The following is a 14,645-nucleotide window of genomic DNA, read 5'->3' as shown; positions in this document are numbered from 1 at the left end:
TTTCAATCAAGAGATGGAAATGAAAATGTTTTTTTGTCCGATTCATGGAAAAATGAATGGATGCATGATTCATGACATGAATGCCGATTTGCAGCCGGCAAGAAGTTTGAATGTTGCGGGAACTTTGCGGAATCGTGCGACTCGCCTCCCGGACGGCTCCGAGTCCCGGCGAGGACGCCGGCTTGGCTTTCTCCGCCTGCTCGTTTTCGTCGTCCACCGCCATCTCCCTGCCCTCCTCTTCGTCTTGCCACGCAGGGTCAAGGTTGAAAGAAGTTTGCGCGTACGGCGGCAGGCCGGCGTCCAGGATGAGCTCCTCCTCCTCCTCCGGTCGCCCTTGGCCAAGGTCGTAGGCAGAACCCTGCGAGGAGGTCACGCTTGAAGGCGGCCGGCCAGCACGTAAAAGCAAGCCAAAAGAGCGCGCTCAGCACTCGCTGTGCCGGTCGTTACGGCGCGCACATTAACGACAACACTTAGGCTAATTTCCCTGCGCGCACTTTAATGGGGCACCTCACGCTGGCAACACTTAAGAGAGGCGGCGTGGACGGCGCGCCGCCACCCGTCGAGCGGAAAGCGCGACGACGCCGATCGTTCGCCGCCTCGATTCTTTAGGTCAGGGGTCGGCAACCTTTGGCAAGGGACAGCTACTTCGTGCGAAGGGCTACCAGTTGGATAGGCACTTTGGAAAGAACACATTTGCGCAAATGACCTTGAATCATTTATTACTATTGTTATAAACAACGAATGATATTCATTTATGTGAAGGCACCGATCATACTGTTGTCTCACAATATCAATACGGAACACTCCATTTCTATAAATATCTGCCAATGTTTACGTTTTCAAATGTCTACAATATTCCCAGAAAATCACAATGTCGCCTTTTTAGGGTGCTTGTTTTGATCTCCGGTGCGGCTTGCCGGTCGGCAACATTGCGTCCCACGTCACGATTCGCCGCGTCGTGACTGGCGGGCTTTCTGAAGCCGTTCCATATTTAAGATCGTCGGCCGCCGCCCGTTCGGGAGCCTCAAATTAACGCACCTCGGACCACGCCATCGTCTTCTTCGGGTCGTTTTAGAAGACTGAAGATCGTCTGGCGTTTGACGCGCTCGGTCGGGGAAGGCGAAATCGCTCGTCGTACGTTCGTCGAGCGACACGTGCGAGGGAAACTAACAGGAAGTAACGGCGCGCAACTACTTCCCGCGGTGACATAATGCTGCGGTAGTCGCGGGGCGTCCGCGACGGCCCCCCCGACGCCGATGTCGTCGAGCCGATGGAGCACTTTGCCGCGTCCCGACATCTCGCTGACTCAGCGACTCGCTCGCGCCGCGCCAGGACGAGGAGGAGGAGGAAGGAGGGATAAAGAGGAGGATGAAAAAAGAGGAGGGAGGTTGACAGAAGGTGAAAGACGCGGAGACAGGCGGGGAGGATTTATATATTTCATTTATTGAACCTTCATCCATGCGACGCCCACCTGCACACGCACGCCCAGAGGACGACGAGAAAGAAAAGAAAGAAATGCGGAAAGGAGGAAAAAAAGGAAGACGACAAAAAAAAGAGCAAGGAAGAAAAAGATAGAAGGAATAAAGACTCAAACGGAAAGAAGACATTTTTAAAAAAGGATGAAAGAAAGAAAGAAGGGAGGAAGAACGACCGGGAAAAGACAAAAATGAAGGATCCATTAATCCATCCGTCGAGCGCCATGACGATGATGATGGCGAGGAAGAGGAGGAAGATGAAGGCTAGACTGATGAAGGAGGAGAACCAAGAGATGGAAGGAGGAAAGAGAAGGCGAGAGGATACTGGAGGAAGAACGGGGGGATGACGAGAAAGGGATGAGAACACAAGGATGAAGAAGAGGAAGGGTGAAGAGAAGTTGAAGAACAGAAGGTGGAAGGCCACGAGAGGATGAAGACTTTTGTTGCGGGCGAGAGTCCGCCCCGCCTCACCGCGAGCGGTTTGCGTACGCCGAGCCGCACGGCGCCGGGCGGCGCCCCCTTCAGGACGTCGACGGCCCGCCGCAGGCCCACGCGCTCCAGCCGGACGCCGTTGACCGAAACCAGCCGGTCGCCGGGCAGCAGCGCGCCGCAGCGGTCGGCCGCGCCGCGCGCCACCAGCGAGCGGATCACCATCGCGCAGCCCGACGGGTCCAGCGGGTCCTGGAACGAGACGGAACGTCGTTATCGGCGGCGGCGGGGACTTTTCCACTGTGTACATGGATCGTTCCTCAAATGTCCTGTAATGTAAAAATCCCTTTGCAGCGATTCGGGGAATCGGGAGCGAGTCAACGATTTGCCTTCCGAATCATTCATCGCTCCGTTACGGCCCGTCGGCCGTTTTATTCAAGAACTTTCCGACGTGGTCTGAATACAACCGCACAGTACAAAAGAATTGCTTGCAACTTTTTTCCCGTGGGCTCACACACACACACACACAATACAGGACAACATTTCTGTAAATAAATGACCAAAATGCTCCTGCAGACGGGATTTGAACCCGCATCCGCCGCACACGAGCACATGGCTAATTTGCATGCGCTTTGCACGCGTCCGTGCGGCTCACGGCGCCATTCCGTTACTTCCGATGTCCCTTAAATCGGCTCCGTCAAAACCGTCACGACATTTTCCTTTTACTCCCTACATTTGCAAATGGATATTTGTACTTTCTACTCCTTACGTTGGTTTTATGTTATTTGCAATTCAATTAAAAATGAAATTTTGATATAGAAAAAAATCTCCGTCTCATCCAGGAGTCGTCAACCCGCATGTAGCCGTTTCATCGCTCCGCCGCGGCTCTCGGTGGCTTCGGACAATCGATCTTGACTAATTTGCTTCGTATCTTAGTTCGTTCGCTTTTTCAATGGCATTCCAAATTGGACGAGTTTAAACCTGAAGTTGCCAAACACTGGTCTAATCTGAAAAAAATAAAGGAAGGTGTACTTTTTCAGTTGCTAACATGAGCTAGTTTAATGATGAGTCACTTGATGAAGTTAGCAAAGCTTTAGGAACATGTTGTTTCAAGCGATTTTTGGTTTTCTTCTCAGCATGAGCACTTTGCAAGTTAATAAAAGTGGCAAGATATTCTGTGGGCATTATTCCTCAAAGTGGGTGTCGTAAAAAATTGACAGCAAAAATGACTTTCTACCCGAGTACATAAAGTCTTTACTTTTTTTTTTTTTTTTACACTACTTTTCTTCAAGCAAAGGAGTTAAATCCGTCCTTTTTAACACAAGTGAGTGAGAGTACTTTTGCTACTTGTGCTTGTGATGGAATGAGGTGTTGCGCGTGCAGTCGTGCGGTAACGCTCGTGTCGGAGGTTCACAGCCAAGTAAAAGTTGGTGGCAGGAAGTGACGCGGGCGTCAAACTTTTGGGAAGGTCGAAGCGGAGTTGAAGGCGAGGACGGACGGCAGACAAAAAGCGCGGGGGGGGGGCGCCCACACGCACGCACGCTCTCTCCCGGAGTGCGCGTGCGCCGCGGCGCTCCCCGGTGGCGTAGCCGGGGCAACGCAGCCCGGGCTCAGCCTGGCTCGTCGTGCCAACTTTCGTATTTTTAGAGTCGGCGAGATGGCTACAGGTGATGACGCTCCGCCTACTGGAGCTCCTTTTCATTTTGGGAACGCCAACTTTCCGCGAGACCTTTAGCATGGCAAACTATTCCAACATTGCCGTTCCCTTACTTCTTTGGACCTCAACCACAATTATTCTTAGAACTTTTCTACTACACACAGCGAGCATGGAGCACGCGTCTACTTCACATATAATATATAACACGCATCCAGAAATGAAGTACGCACACACAATACGCACACGTGGTATCCACATCTACTGCACGAACATTCGTAACATGAGCTCAAACAATGTCCAAGCATCAACCTGCGTAAAAACTAATATAACAAAATATGAGGAGGAAGTAGTTTCAATATGAATATATATATTGCTACTTTTTGTATTAATGTATATAAGAATACGTTTCAGTGTAAGTATCTGACTTACTGTTATATTACTATCGTATTATATTGATGATTATAAAAAGTAATAGTTCTACAGGATCATAAGGAAGTAGAGGTAAGGGTAAGAGTAAATAAGTTTTCACTTCTTGCTCCTTTTCAAAAATGTACAAGTTAACTTTGATTTGATTTGATTATTATTATTATTTGTTATCACTCTCACTCGTTTGAAGTAAAGAATTCATTCAAACGACGATTGTACACACGTAACATAAACGGAGCACACAGCGACCGCACGGGTGTCTAACAGAATTGTGCGTCCATTTTCCGTATCGCGTATGTAAGGAAGATGCTCATGTCTCGAGATTGGGAAGCCCGCCCGCCCCCCCCCGCTCCGCCCCCATACCCCCGGGCGGGTGTTGCATGAACACCACCCGGGACTTCACCTGGAGTTCGCTCCACCCCCTCAGCTTGGGGAAGGAGGGTGGAAGGGGGATGAGGTCTTGGAGGTGAAACTGAGCCTAAAGACAAAGAGCTAAGAATGCGCAAGGAGGGGGGACGGACGGACGGATTGGGGGGGGTACATTGATTGTGGGTGGAAAGTGAGAGAGGAGCGGCCATATTGTAGCGAGTTACCTGGTAGTCTAGGATGCTGAAGCCCAGGCCTTCGCCAGGCTCCTTGTGGAGCTCCAACACGTCCACCTTAGAAGACCACAGAGCAAGCTCGCCACCTTCTTCCTCTTCGCTGCCGCCATCCTGCTCCTCCTCCTCAAACGCGGCCGAAGTCGCATCACACATTCCATCGTTCAAAACGTCCACCTGTTAATCAGACGCAACCGTTCTCACATTGGGACAGAAGGGGAACATGAAACATTGGTTTGGTTTGGGGTCACTGACCCCCAAAAGGGGGGACGGTAAATACACTGCACTTATATAGCGCTTTATCGACACTATCGCAGTGCCCAAAGCCTCACATTCATACACCAACGGGCGACTGCTGCCGTGCCCACTGGGAGCAAATTAGGGTTCACGGTCTCGCCCGAGGACACTTCGGCATGCGGACAGTCGGAGCCGGGATTCGAACCGGCTACCCTTCGGTCACCGGACGACCCGCTTCACCTACTGAGCCACAGCCGCCCCGGAATACGGCAGAAGCAGCGAAGGAGAACCGATCGAGAGAGATCGTTGATCATTGCCAGGTCACAAAAGACAGTTTACTCAGGGAGCGTCCCAAGGGAACATCCTCTCATCATTTTGATCGGCCAGACAGGGGAATTGGAATTCGGTGGAATACGTGTGACGAGTGCTTGGCGATATGGCGATGCGTATCACGGAGATGATCGAAAAAATGTCGATGGCGCCGTTTCTATCGTCAATTACTCTCTCCAGCTTTGTCCCACTCACAGCAAACCGTACACGCAGAAGTCCCACGTTCACACACACTACCAAAGTGACGGTTTCTTAAAAACACACGACAATGGAATCGACCGGAAATGTGACACGTTCAACTAACTACTGGTAACATCCACAGAAATGACAACGACAATTAACATCATAAAGATGCTCATTCTTGTAATAATTCAACATTGCATGGCATTGTGGGAAACGGGTGCTTTGCTTTGACGTCACGTATGCTAACCCAAGCGGGAGGGCCACCTTTGCTTTTTTTTTTTTTAATTCATGTTTTGGACACAATAGATGCCAAGTTTAAACTGAAATCTATATACATTTGTTTGTATTCATTTTTATTTGTGTTTGAAATTGAATCACAGGAAATGTTTGTAGACAAGAAAAGTGAGCTGCTACGGACAATGGGAATTTAAGAAAAAAACTCAGTAGGATACTCGATTACTAAAATATTCGGTAGCTGCAGCACGACTGGATGCATTTCTTATTTGTGACAGGTCTGTTTAATTCATTCATTCATTCATTTTCCGTACCAGGGATTACTTTTGCGCAAGGACTGGTACTGCAGACTCATGTAGCAATAAATGCGAGCCAGGAGGAAAGAGTGCAGAAAAGACAGAGAATGCCCAAAGTTTGGGATCATTTCAGACTTAAAACAATCTAAAGTGCAATGTGCCGATTGCAAAGTCCAACTGGCTTAAGTTACACGAGAACTCATCCAAGGTAAAGTAAACATCATTCGCTAAGTGAATATAGCCTACCCCCACTAGTTAGAATGAATTGAAATCCCTAACAGGTGGTTAGGATAGAAGGAGGATGGAAACAGCCACTGGTGCTCTTTCAATCGTTTTATTGCAAACGACCGCCGAGTAATTTAACACAGAGTGGCTAACGATTCAGCTGGTTAGTTTAATCCAGTTTTGAAAGAACAAACTCAGCACATCTGCCTCACAGTTCTGAGGACCGGGGTTCAAGTCCCGGCCCCACCTGTGTGGAGTTTGCATGTTCTCCCCATGCCAAAACATGCAGGGTAGGTTGATTGAAGACTCTAAATTGCCCGTAGGTTTGAATGTGAGTGTGAATGGTTGCTTGTTTATGCGTGCCCTGCGATTGGCTGGCGACCAGTTCAGGGTGTACCCTGCCTCTCGCCCGAAGATATCTGGGATAGGCTCCAGCACGCCCGTGACCCTTGTGAGGATAAGCGGTACAGAAAATGGACGGACGAAGTACAAACCCACCCTGAAAACTCAAGTCATGTGACTCGAGTCCCTCACCTAGCTGGCTAATGCTAACGCTAGTAAAACCTGGATTGAACCGGTGTTTTGTGTGTCCTACAGTCTTAGGCTTAGCTATAGTTAGCTGAGGCTACATTAGCTGCTAGCTTTCACTCTAATTTAGACCAATCACATGCCTCGTCTGACAAAGCTCCCCCCATGTGAAGTACACAGAAAAAGAAGAACAACAGACCTGCTCCACTTCCTGTTGGTCATCTTGCTCGTGCGCCACGCTCGCTCGACTGCACAGCGCAGATGCTAGCTTCATCTCCAACTGACAAACAGATTTTACAAATTTGATCATTCAAATCTTCATACCTTTTAAGTAGGGCAGAATGATATGTTCAAATCAAATCTCAGATTTCACAAAAATCAGACTTCCGATTTGAATTGATTCCCGCCTGGGTGGTTTTCAAACTTTTTACACCAAGTACCACCTGAAAAAAAACAAAGCTCTCCACATACCCCCAATAATGACCAACGATAAAATACAGTTGCGTGATAGGCACAAGTGCGGGTTGGTGGATCCTGTGCATTTCGCTGCTGCCTCGCAACACAAAGTGGCCCCCCCCTCCCAGAGTTGTGGGCATACTTTGATGGCTAACTGCACGCTACACTGGTAGAACTGGCTCCATGATGAATGAGGACGTGGCAATTTTGCCAGATGGATGCAATAAGGGCACTTAGTGTATATATAGTGGGGGACGGAAAGTGTACGCCCAAACCTCTTGACGTAGCAAGGATAGTTTTTAGCCCTGCCCACTAAATCAGGAAAATTTAGAAGATGAAAAAGACTGTCAAGCCATATCTCAACAATTCAGTATTATATTATTCTCAGTCTTTGCACGTGTTTTCAGCACTGCTAACATACAGTATTTAATGTATTTAGAAACAAAACAACGATTTATGTTTTGGGGCACTTTAATAATCGCATATGACATACGTCGCCCATACTGCGTCCGTGTCGTTCTGCTTCCAAGTCAGATGTCGGTTGTCGGCAGCAGACCAGCGTGAAAGGAGGGGGCACCTCTTTGAGGAAGGAGACCACCTCCCGACGAGACTTTCCATACAGCTGCACATCGTTCACCTGCAACATCAACATACATGTTAACGTTAGCACAAACGCAACAAAGAGGACATGCTGAGGGGGCTAAGTGCTGAGCCTTGTGGCGCACCACACCAAAACAACTGCGTTGGCTCACTGATTAACTTGACAAACTCATTAACTTGGAATTTGATGGCTGCAACACGTTCCAAAAAAGCTGGGCCAGGTGGCAAAAAAGAGTGAGAAAGTGGAGGAATTGCTCATCAAACACGTGTTTGGAACATCCCACAGGTGAACAGGCTCATTGGGAACAGGTGGGTGCTATGATTGCTTCCCTGAATTGCTCAGTCAAGCAAAGATGGGGCGAGGTTCACCTCTTTGTGAACAAGTGCGGGAGAAAATAGGTTTAGGGACAATGTTCCTCAACGTACAATTGCAAGGAATTTAGGGATTTCATCATCTACTGTCCATATCATCATCAAAAGGTTCAGAGAATCTGGAGAAATCTCTGCATGTAAGCGGCAAGGTCGAAAACCAACATTGAATGCCCGTGACCTTCGATCCCTCAGGCGGCGCTGCATCAAAAACCGACATCGATGTGTAAAGGATATCACCACGTGGGCTCAGGAACACTTCAGAAAACCAATGTCAGTAAATACAGTTCGGCGCTACATCCGTAAGTGCAACTTGAAACTCTACTGTGCAAAGCAAAAGCCATTTATCAACAACACCCAGAAATGCCGCCGGCTTCTCTGGGCTCGGCCGAGCTCTTCTCAGATGGACTGATGCAAAGTGGAAAAGTGTTCTGTGGTCCGACAAGTCCACATTTCAAATTGTTTTTGGAAATTGTGGCCGTTGTGTCCTCCGGGGCAAAGAGGTAAAGAACTATCTGGACTGTTATGGATGCAAAGTTCAAAAGCCAGCATTTGTGATGGTATGGGGCTGTGTTAGTGCCAATGACATGGGGAACTTACACATCTGTGACGGCACCATTAACGCTGAAAGGTACATACAGGTTTTGGAGTAACATATGCTGCCATCCAAGCAACGTCTTTTTCATGTATGCCCCTGCTTATTTCAGCAAGACAATGCCAAACCACATTCTGCGCGTGTTACAACAGCGTGGCTTGGTAGTAAAAGAGTGCAGGTAGTAGACTGGCCTGCGTGCAGTCAAGACCTGTCACCCATTGAAAATGTGTGGCGCATTATGAAGCGTAAAATATGACAACGGAGACCCCGGACTGTTGAACGGCTGAAGCTGTACATCGAGCAAGAATGGGAAAGAATTCCACCTCCAAAGCTTCAACAATGAGTGTCCTCAGTTCCCAAACGTTTACTGAATGTTGATCAAAGAAAAGGTGATGTAACACAGTGGTAAACACGACCCTGTCCCAGCTTTTTGGGGAATGTGTTGCAGCCATCAAATTCGAAGTTAATGATTATTTGCTAAAAACAACAAAGTTTATCAGTTTGAACATTAAATATATTGTCTTTGTGGTGTATTCAATTAAATATAGGTCGAACATGTTTTGCAAATACATTTATTCAGTTTTTATTTGTGTGTAACACAACGTCCCAACTTCATTGGAATTGGGGTTGTACAAATCACGATTATTCAAAAAGGAACTAGAACAGCACCTGGAGCACTTCACAATCAATATTTTACTCACAACATGACAAAACAGCCAACATACAAATAAAATACATCAAAAAATGCTGATTATAAAAGGTGTTTGTGTAGATTGCTAGAGATGTGTTTTCTTCATCTAAATTTTGCTCTAGCCAGCCAAATCGACGACGGAAAAATGCTGACATCATTGAGTACGAATTTCCAATGTGATTGGATAAAGAAAGAAGCAGTCCCGTTGCTAATTTAGTTGACGTTACACAGGCCAGCACGACCGATTGTGAAGACACTGGGCAGATTAGACTGACATGGCAAGAGTTTGAAATCTGATTGGACAAATAATCCAACATCCGCATATACCCAACCGAAAGCAGTGCAGCCAAGAGAAACCAATACAGTAATCTCCTGTTTTTGTACCACCCGCGAAAGTGGAAATTGGCAAAGCTGAGACCAAATATCAGTTTTACAGTACCAAAATGTATGCTTGTGAGGTGGAGGTATTATACGCACTCTTTCCTCCTGGCTCACGCTTACTGCCACAAAATTCTGCAGTAACAGTCCGTGTAGAAAAATAATCACGACAAAATTCTGCAATATAGTAAACAGAAATAATCAAGATATAAGTACAATAAAAAAATATGCGATGCGAACCGCTATTTAGCGAGGAATGACTGTAGACTGTTATGGGAGAATAAAAGAAAACGATTTCGTGGAACAAAGATTTGAATTAGGGTTGTAAATGTTGGTCAGTGCTACTGATTGTGCTTAGGCCTCGTTGGCCTTGACCTCCCACTACCGGCACGCAGTTGTGCGTTCACCTCGAGCAGCTCGTCCTCTGGTCTCAGGACGCCGTTTTTGTCCACGGGGCCTCCAGGCACCACAGAGGAGACGTAGTGGTGGCCGTCAAACGAGTCCAACTCCACGCCCAGGCGAAGCGTGTGGACGGGAAGGAGCTGCACACAAACGCAACACGTCACATGACCACGAGGAGGAAGTCACATGATGTGCGTCTGTCACCTTGGAGGACCTCTGCAGCTGGGCGTCATCTTCAATCACAGGATGCAACCTGATCACCTGAAACACACGCAGACAGACTTACAGCGAGCCCTCATAGAGATTCGGACGCAGCATTTCATAACCAAGCCGCTAAATTCCACTTGTCAATTAGTGAAGCGGCGTGGTACACTGCGAGCTGGGCGGCAGGCGAAGGAGGTCTGATCCCCGGCTATAGAAGTTGGCTCTAGGGACGTGTAATGTCACCTCTCTGGCGTGCGAGAAGTTCTGACTAGCTTGGGCTCTGGTACTGGTAACAGGCCTCTGGAAAGGGGTTGGACTCTCCTCGCCTCCAGGTGATTACCTCTATGGACAGAATATCTATGTGCAACCGAGACATTGAGGGCGTCTGTTTGGTGAGCTCATTATTACGTCCCTGCTTTTTTGCATATGATGTGGTTGTGATGGCTTCATCAAGCTGCGACCTTCAAGTCTTGCTGAAGCAGTTCGCAGTTGAGTGTGATGACAGTAAGCACCTCCAAATCGGAGACTTCGGTCCTCAGTCGGAAAAGGGTGGAGCAAGAGATCGTGTCCCAAGTGGACGAGTTCAGGTATCTCGGGGTCTTGTTCCCGAGTGAGGAGGAATGAATCGGGAGATTGACAGGCGGAACAGGGGCATGATCTGCAGCGACGCGGACTCTGGATCGGTCTGTCGTGGTAAAGAAGGATTCTGAATTTAGCGCTTGATCTACGTCACTAACCTCACCTCTGGTCGCGAGCTGTGAGTCGTGACCCAAAGAACAAGATCGCGGATAAAAGCGACACCGCAGGGTGTCCGGGCTCTCCCTTAGAGAATGAGTGAGAAGCTCGGGCATCTGAGAGGGACTCAGAGTCCAGCCGCTGCTCCTCCGCATCGAGAGGAGCCAGATGAGGTGGCTCAGGCATCTTGTTAGGGTGTCCCCCGAATGACTCCCCGGTGATGTGTTCCGGACACGTCCCATTGGAAGGAGACCCCACGGACGAGCAAGGAGACGCTGGAGACACGTCCGTCTCCCGGCTGGCCTGGGAACCCCTCGGGGTCCCCCCAGAAGAGCTGGAGGAAGTGGCTGGGGAGAAGGAAGTCTGGGCTTCCCTGCTTAAGCTGCTGCCCACACACCCAACGTGGAAGATGAATGGATGGATGGATAGAACGCATGCCATGGCCCCCCTCGTCCTCATTTAGTCGAACATTATTAGAGGCAAATGCTACTAGCATATTAGCTAATCGCTGCCAACAATGCAGCTCTGCTTACCTTTTGTCTATGACATCAGTATGTTAAAGTGGGAAAGCGGGTGTGGGTTAATTTGCACCACTGTTTGGTGACAGTGGGGCACAAGTGCAGATAGGCTATTTTGTGAAAAAAAAACAAAAAAAAAAACATTTCAATTTGACAAAATATGTCCCCGATAATGTACACAAAAAAATTTGTTGTCGTGTCTCACCAGGACTTGGTAGTTTGGACTCAGAGCCTGCTGCCACTTGGCCTTCAGAGCCGCGTCAGGACCTGTGTGCGAGTGCGCGCACACACACACACACGTTAGCAACACAATGCGCACTTTATGAAGTGTGTTATGTTTTACGCCAACCACTTCCTCTCGCTTAAGGTGAGTCGTGCTTGCTATGGTAACCTGGCTTTCAAACTGGCGTCAGTCTGCTGCTGAGCTCACAGAAAAAAAGATGGCCACGCTTTAGATTAAATTAGCATTGCTAAGCGTGGCCCGGCCATCATTAATCTTTTAGCGTAAGGAAGAATAAAAACGGTCATTCGTCCGTGCCGTCTGCCGCGTGCTAATGGCTAGCACACACAATACGATACAATACACACAGGCATTTCCTCCTGCTGCAACAAACTTTTACACCGTTGGGAATACTTGTCCACTATACGGCTCATTTCATATCATTTGATCAATAACAGCAAAGAGACACAAACAAATGATAATTTGGCAGTTTTTTATGCCGCCTTGGTTTTGTGTGCGTAAAGGTTTCCCATGCTCAAAGAGCCACGCTGAAAGTCGTAGTTATTGAGATTTCAAATTGGAGGCAGTCATAGCAGAGGTTACAGAAAGTTTTCAGAACCCTTAAATTTTTCACTCTCTTACATTGCAGCCATTTGTTAAAATCATTTCAGTTCTTTTTAAGTTCAACAAACAAATTTCTCGTGTTTATATTATTAAAGTTTGTTTATTCCAGATTCAGTGTCTAAGCAAAATTTAAGTTTCTTGTCATGTGATAAACTTTAACGCTACATTTCTGCAGAGAAGGGAAACATGCACATCGCAGTGATTTTTCATTAAATATTGAGTTTGGCCCGCGACGTTGTCCCCAATTTTTTTATTTTGGCACACTGTGAATTTGTGTTTGACACCCCCGTTTTAATCGCTACCGTACATGTTTTACACCTCAAGTGGAGTGCTTTTTTTTTTTTTTTTTTTAAAGTACAGTTCGCTTGTACTTAACTTTAAAGTATAGTGCAATAAAAAATAAAAAAAAGATTTAAAAAGGCTTGTTTTGAAACCTTTAAGTACAAATTGTATTGTCTACATGCAGTACATTGAATTGAACGGTTATATCAGAGAAGTGTATATAATAGTGACCAGTATTATAGTAGTATCGTAAAAAATTACTTTGGGTGTTTTTTTGGGCGGTGAAGGTCTGGTTTGCACGTCCGCCTCCGTTCTGAGGACCGGGGTTCAAATCCCACCCCCGCCTGTGTGGAGTTTGCATGTGCTCCCCGTGCCTGCGTGTGTTTTCTCCAGGCACTCCGGTTTCCTCCCACATCCCAAAAATATACAAGGTAAGTTCATTGAAGACTCTAAATTGCCCCTAGGTGTGAATGTGAGTGCGGATGATGGTTTGTTTGTATGTGCCCTGCGATTGGCCGGCGACCAGTTCGGGGTGTACCCCGCCTCTCGCCCGACTATAGCTGCGATAGACTCCAGCACGCCCGCGACCCGCGTGAGGATAAGCGGAACGGAAGATGATGTTTTTTTGCGAGGCGGGCTGGAACGGATTACCGGCACTTCCAATTCATTTCAATGGGGAAGAGGATTTGAGATATGAGTGACTTTGAGCTACAAGCATGGTCAGGGAACAAATTAAACTTGTAACTCAAGGCACCACTGTACTTTGGCACCATTTTGTGGTATCTTGACAGGAAACTGTGTTGAAGTGGGTTGAGGAGTTTCATTTCGATAAAAGCATTGTTTTGCTGCCATCTTTTTTAAAGGAGAATTACAATTACGTCGGAGAAACAGACTGACTACCACACTTGCTAGTGTGTGTGCGTGCGCGTGTTCTTCAATGATGATGTGCCGTCCGTGCGTGCGTGTGCTCACCGCTGCATGTGTTGTGTGTGTCCAAATCAGCAGAGTGACTCTTGAACTCCAATGACCTCCGCAGTGACCCGCGAGAAGACTCAACTGGCACACAAATGCACGCGTGCATATGTAAAAAGGACAGGGAAATACACACACAGAAGAACACAAACAAAAACAGAAATAAGCGGTGGTGGTGTACAAACGGGGACGGGGGGGCATTTACGGGCCATAAAATACATTGCTGCTCCTCGAACGCCACTGGAAATAAGAAGGCATACATTCAAAAGAAATAACATACACGCACACAGGCAAATGACACATACACACGGTAACACACACAAAAACAAACCCAAAATAACACGCAAGCGCGTACACTTCCCCTGGATACCTCTGTCCAGGGGCCGTTCCCCGGTGGCGTTCTTCTTGCGGACGAGCGTGAGGACGACGGTGCGTCCTGTCTGCTTCATGACGTCGACGACTTCCCGGTTGCTCAGACCGTGCAGGCTGACGCCGTCCAGCTGAACGATGACAAGACAGAGGCGGCGTCACCTCGCCGCTTCTGACCCTCGCGCGGGACGAGTCGGGAGTGATCCCGACTCGCGAGCTAACGTCCTATATAGCGACTCGGACATTTTGTCGGAATGTGTGCCGACGACACGGCTGCCTTGAAATACAAGCGCCTTGATTTCGGAGTTTTTCCAAATACGAGCCGTCTTTTGGGTCTTGAGATATGAGCGCAAATTTGAGGTACGACTGCGCTTCAGACCACCACCTCTAGATTGCGGCAGCATACTTCACAACATCCAGCCACCATCAGTTCGCACTGGTTTTCTTGCAATGGAAGGACACAACCAGTTAGTGGCAACCGTTCAGCTGCTTTGACAGACGGCAATAGAACCCACAGAAGAAGGACAAAACATTAGGTACATGTGTTTTGTGCTTGCTTTTACCACGTTTGCAGCTTTTGTGGAGAACACATGTTAGTACTGTGATTTTAT

At 47.8% G+C, this 14,645-nt stretch overlaps 1 protein-coding gene across 9 annotated transcripts in view; it reads right to left on the bottom strand.

Moving 5' to 3' along the window:
* Positions 1-14,645, bottom strand: part of patj (PATJ crumbs cell polarity complex component) — a 44,103-nt gene that overhangs the window by 15,950 nt on the left and 13,508 nt on the right. For 7 of the 9 annotated variants that reach the window (XM_061684592.1, XM_061684594.1, XM_061684593.1 and 4 more), the window contains 10 exons: positions 14,036-14,165; positions 13,666-13,749; positions 11,773-11,834; positions 10,315-10,371; positions 10,116-10,250; positions 7,569-7,712; positions 6,819-6,899; positions 4,581-4,763; positions 1,947-2,156; positions 146-358 (listed from right to left, as the gene is read on the bottom strand). In XM_061684592.1, the coding sequence (XP_061540576.1) occupies positions 146-358; positions 1,947-2,156; positions 4,581-4,763; positions 6,819-6,899; positions 7,569-7,712; positions 10,116-10,250; positions 10,315-10,371; positions 11,773-11,834; positions 13,666-13,749; positions 14,036-14,165 (1,299 nt within the window). The remainder of the gene's footprint in view (positions 1-145; positions 359-1,946; positions 2,157-4,580; positions 4,764-6,818; positions 6,900-7,568; positions 7,713-10,115; positions 10,251-10,314; positions 10,372-11,772; positions 11,835-13,665; positions 13,750-14,035; positions 14,166-14,645) is intronic. The other 2 variants (XM_061684597.1, XM_061684596.1) reach the window with 2 other exon arrangements.

The sequence above is a fragment of the Phycodurus eques genome, chromosome 8 (genome assembly GCF_024500275.1).
Source record: "Phycodurus eques isolate BA_2022a chromosome 8, UOR_Pequ_1.1, whole genome shotgun sequence".
Lineage (NCBI taxonomy): Eukaryota > Metazoa > Chordata > Actinopteri > Syngnathiformes > Syngnathidae > Phycodurus > Phycodurus eques.
Note: the sequence above shows the minus strand (reverse complement) of the source record. Positions and strands in the feature narration are given on the sequence as shown.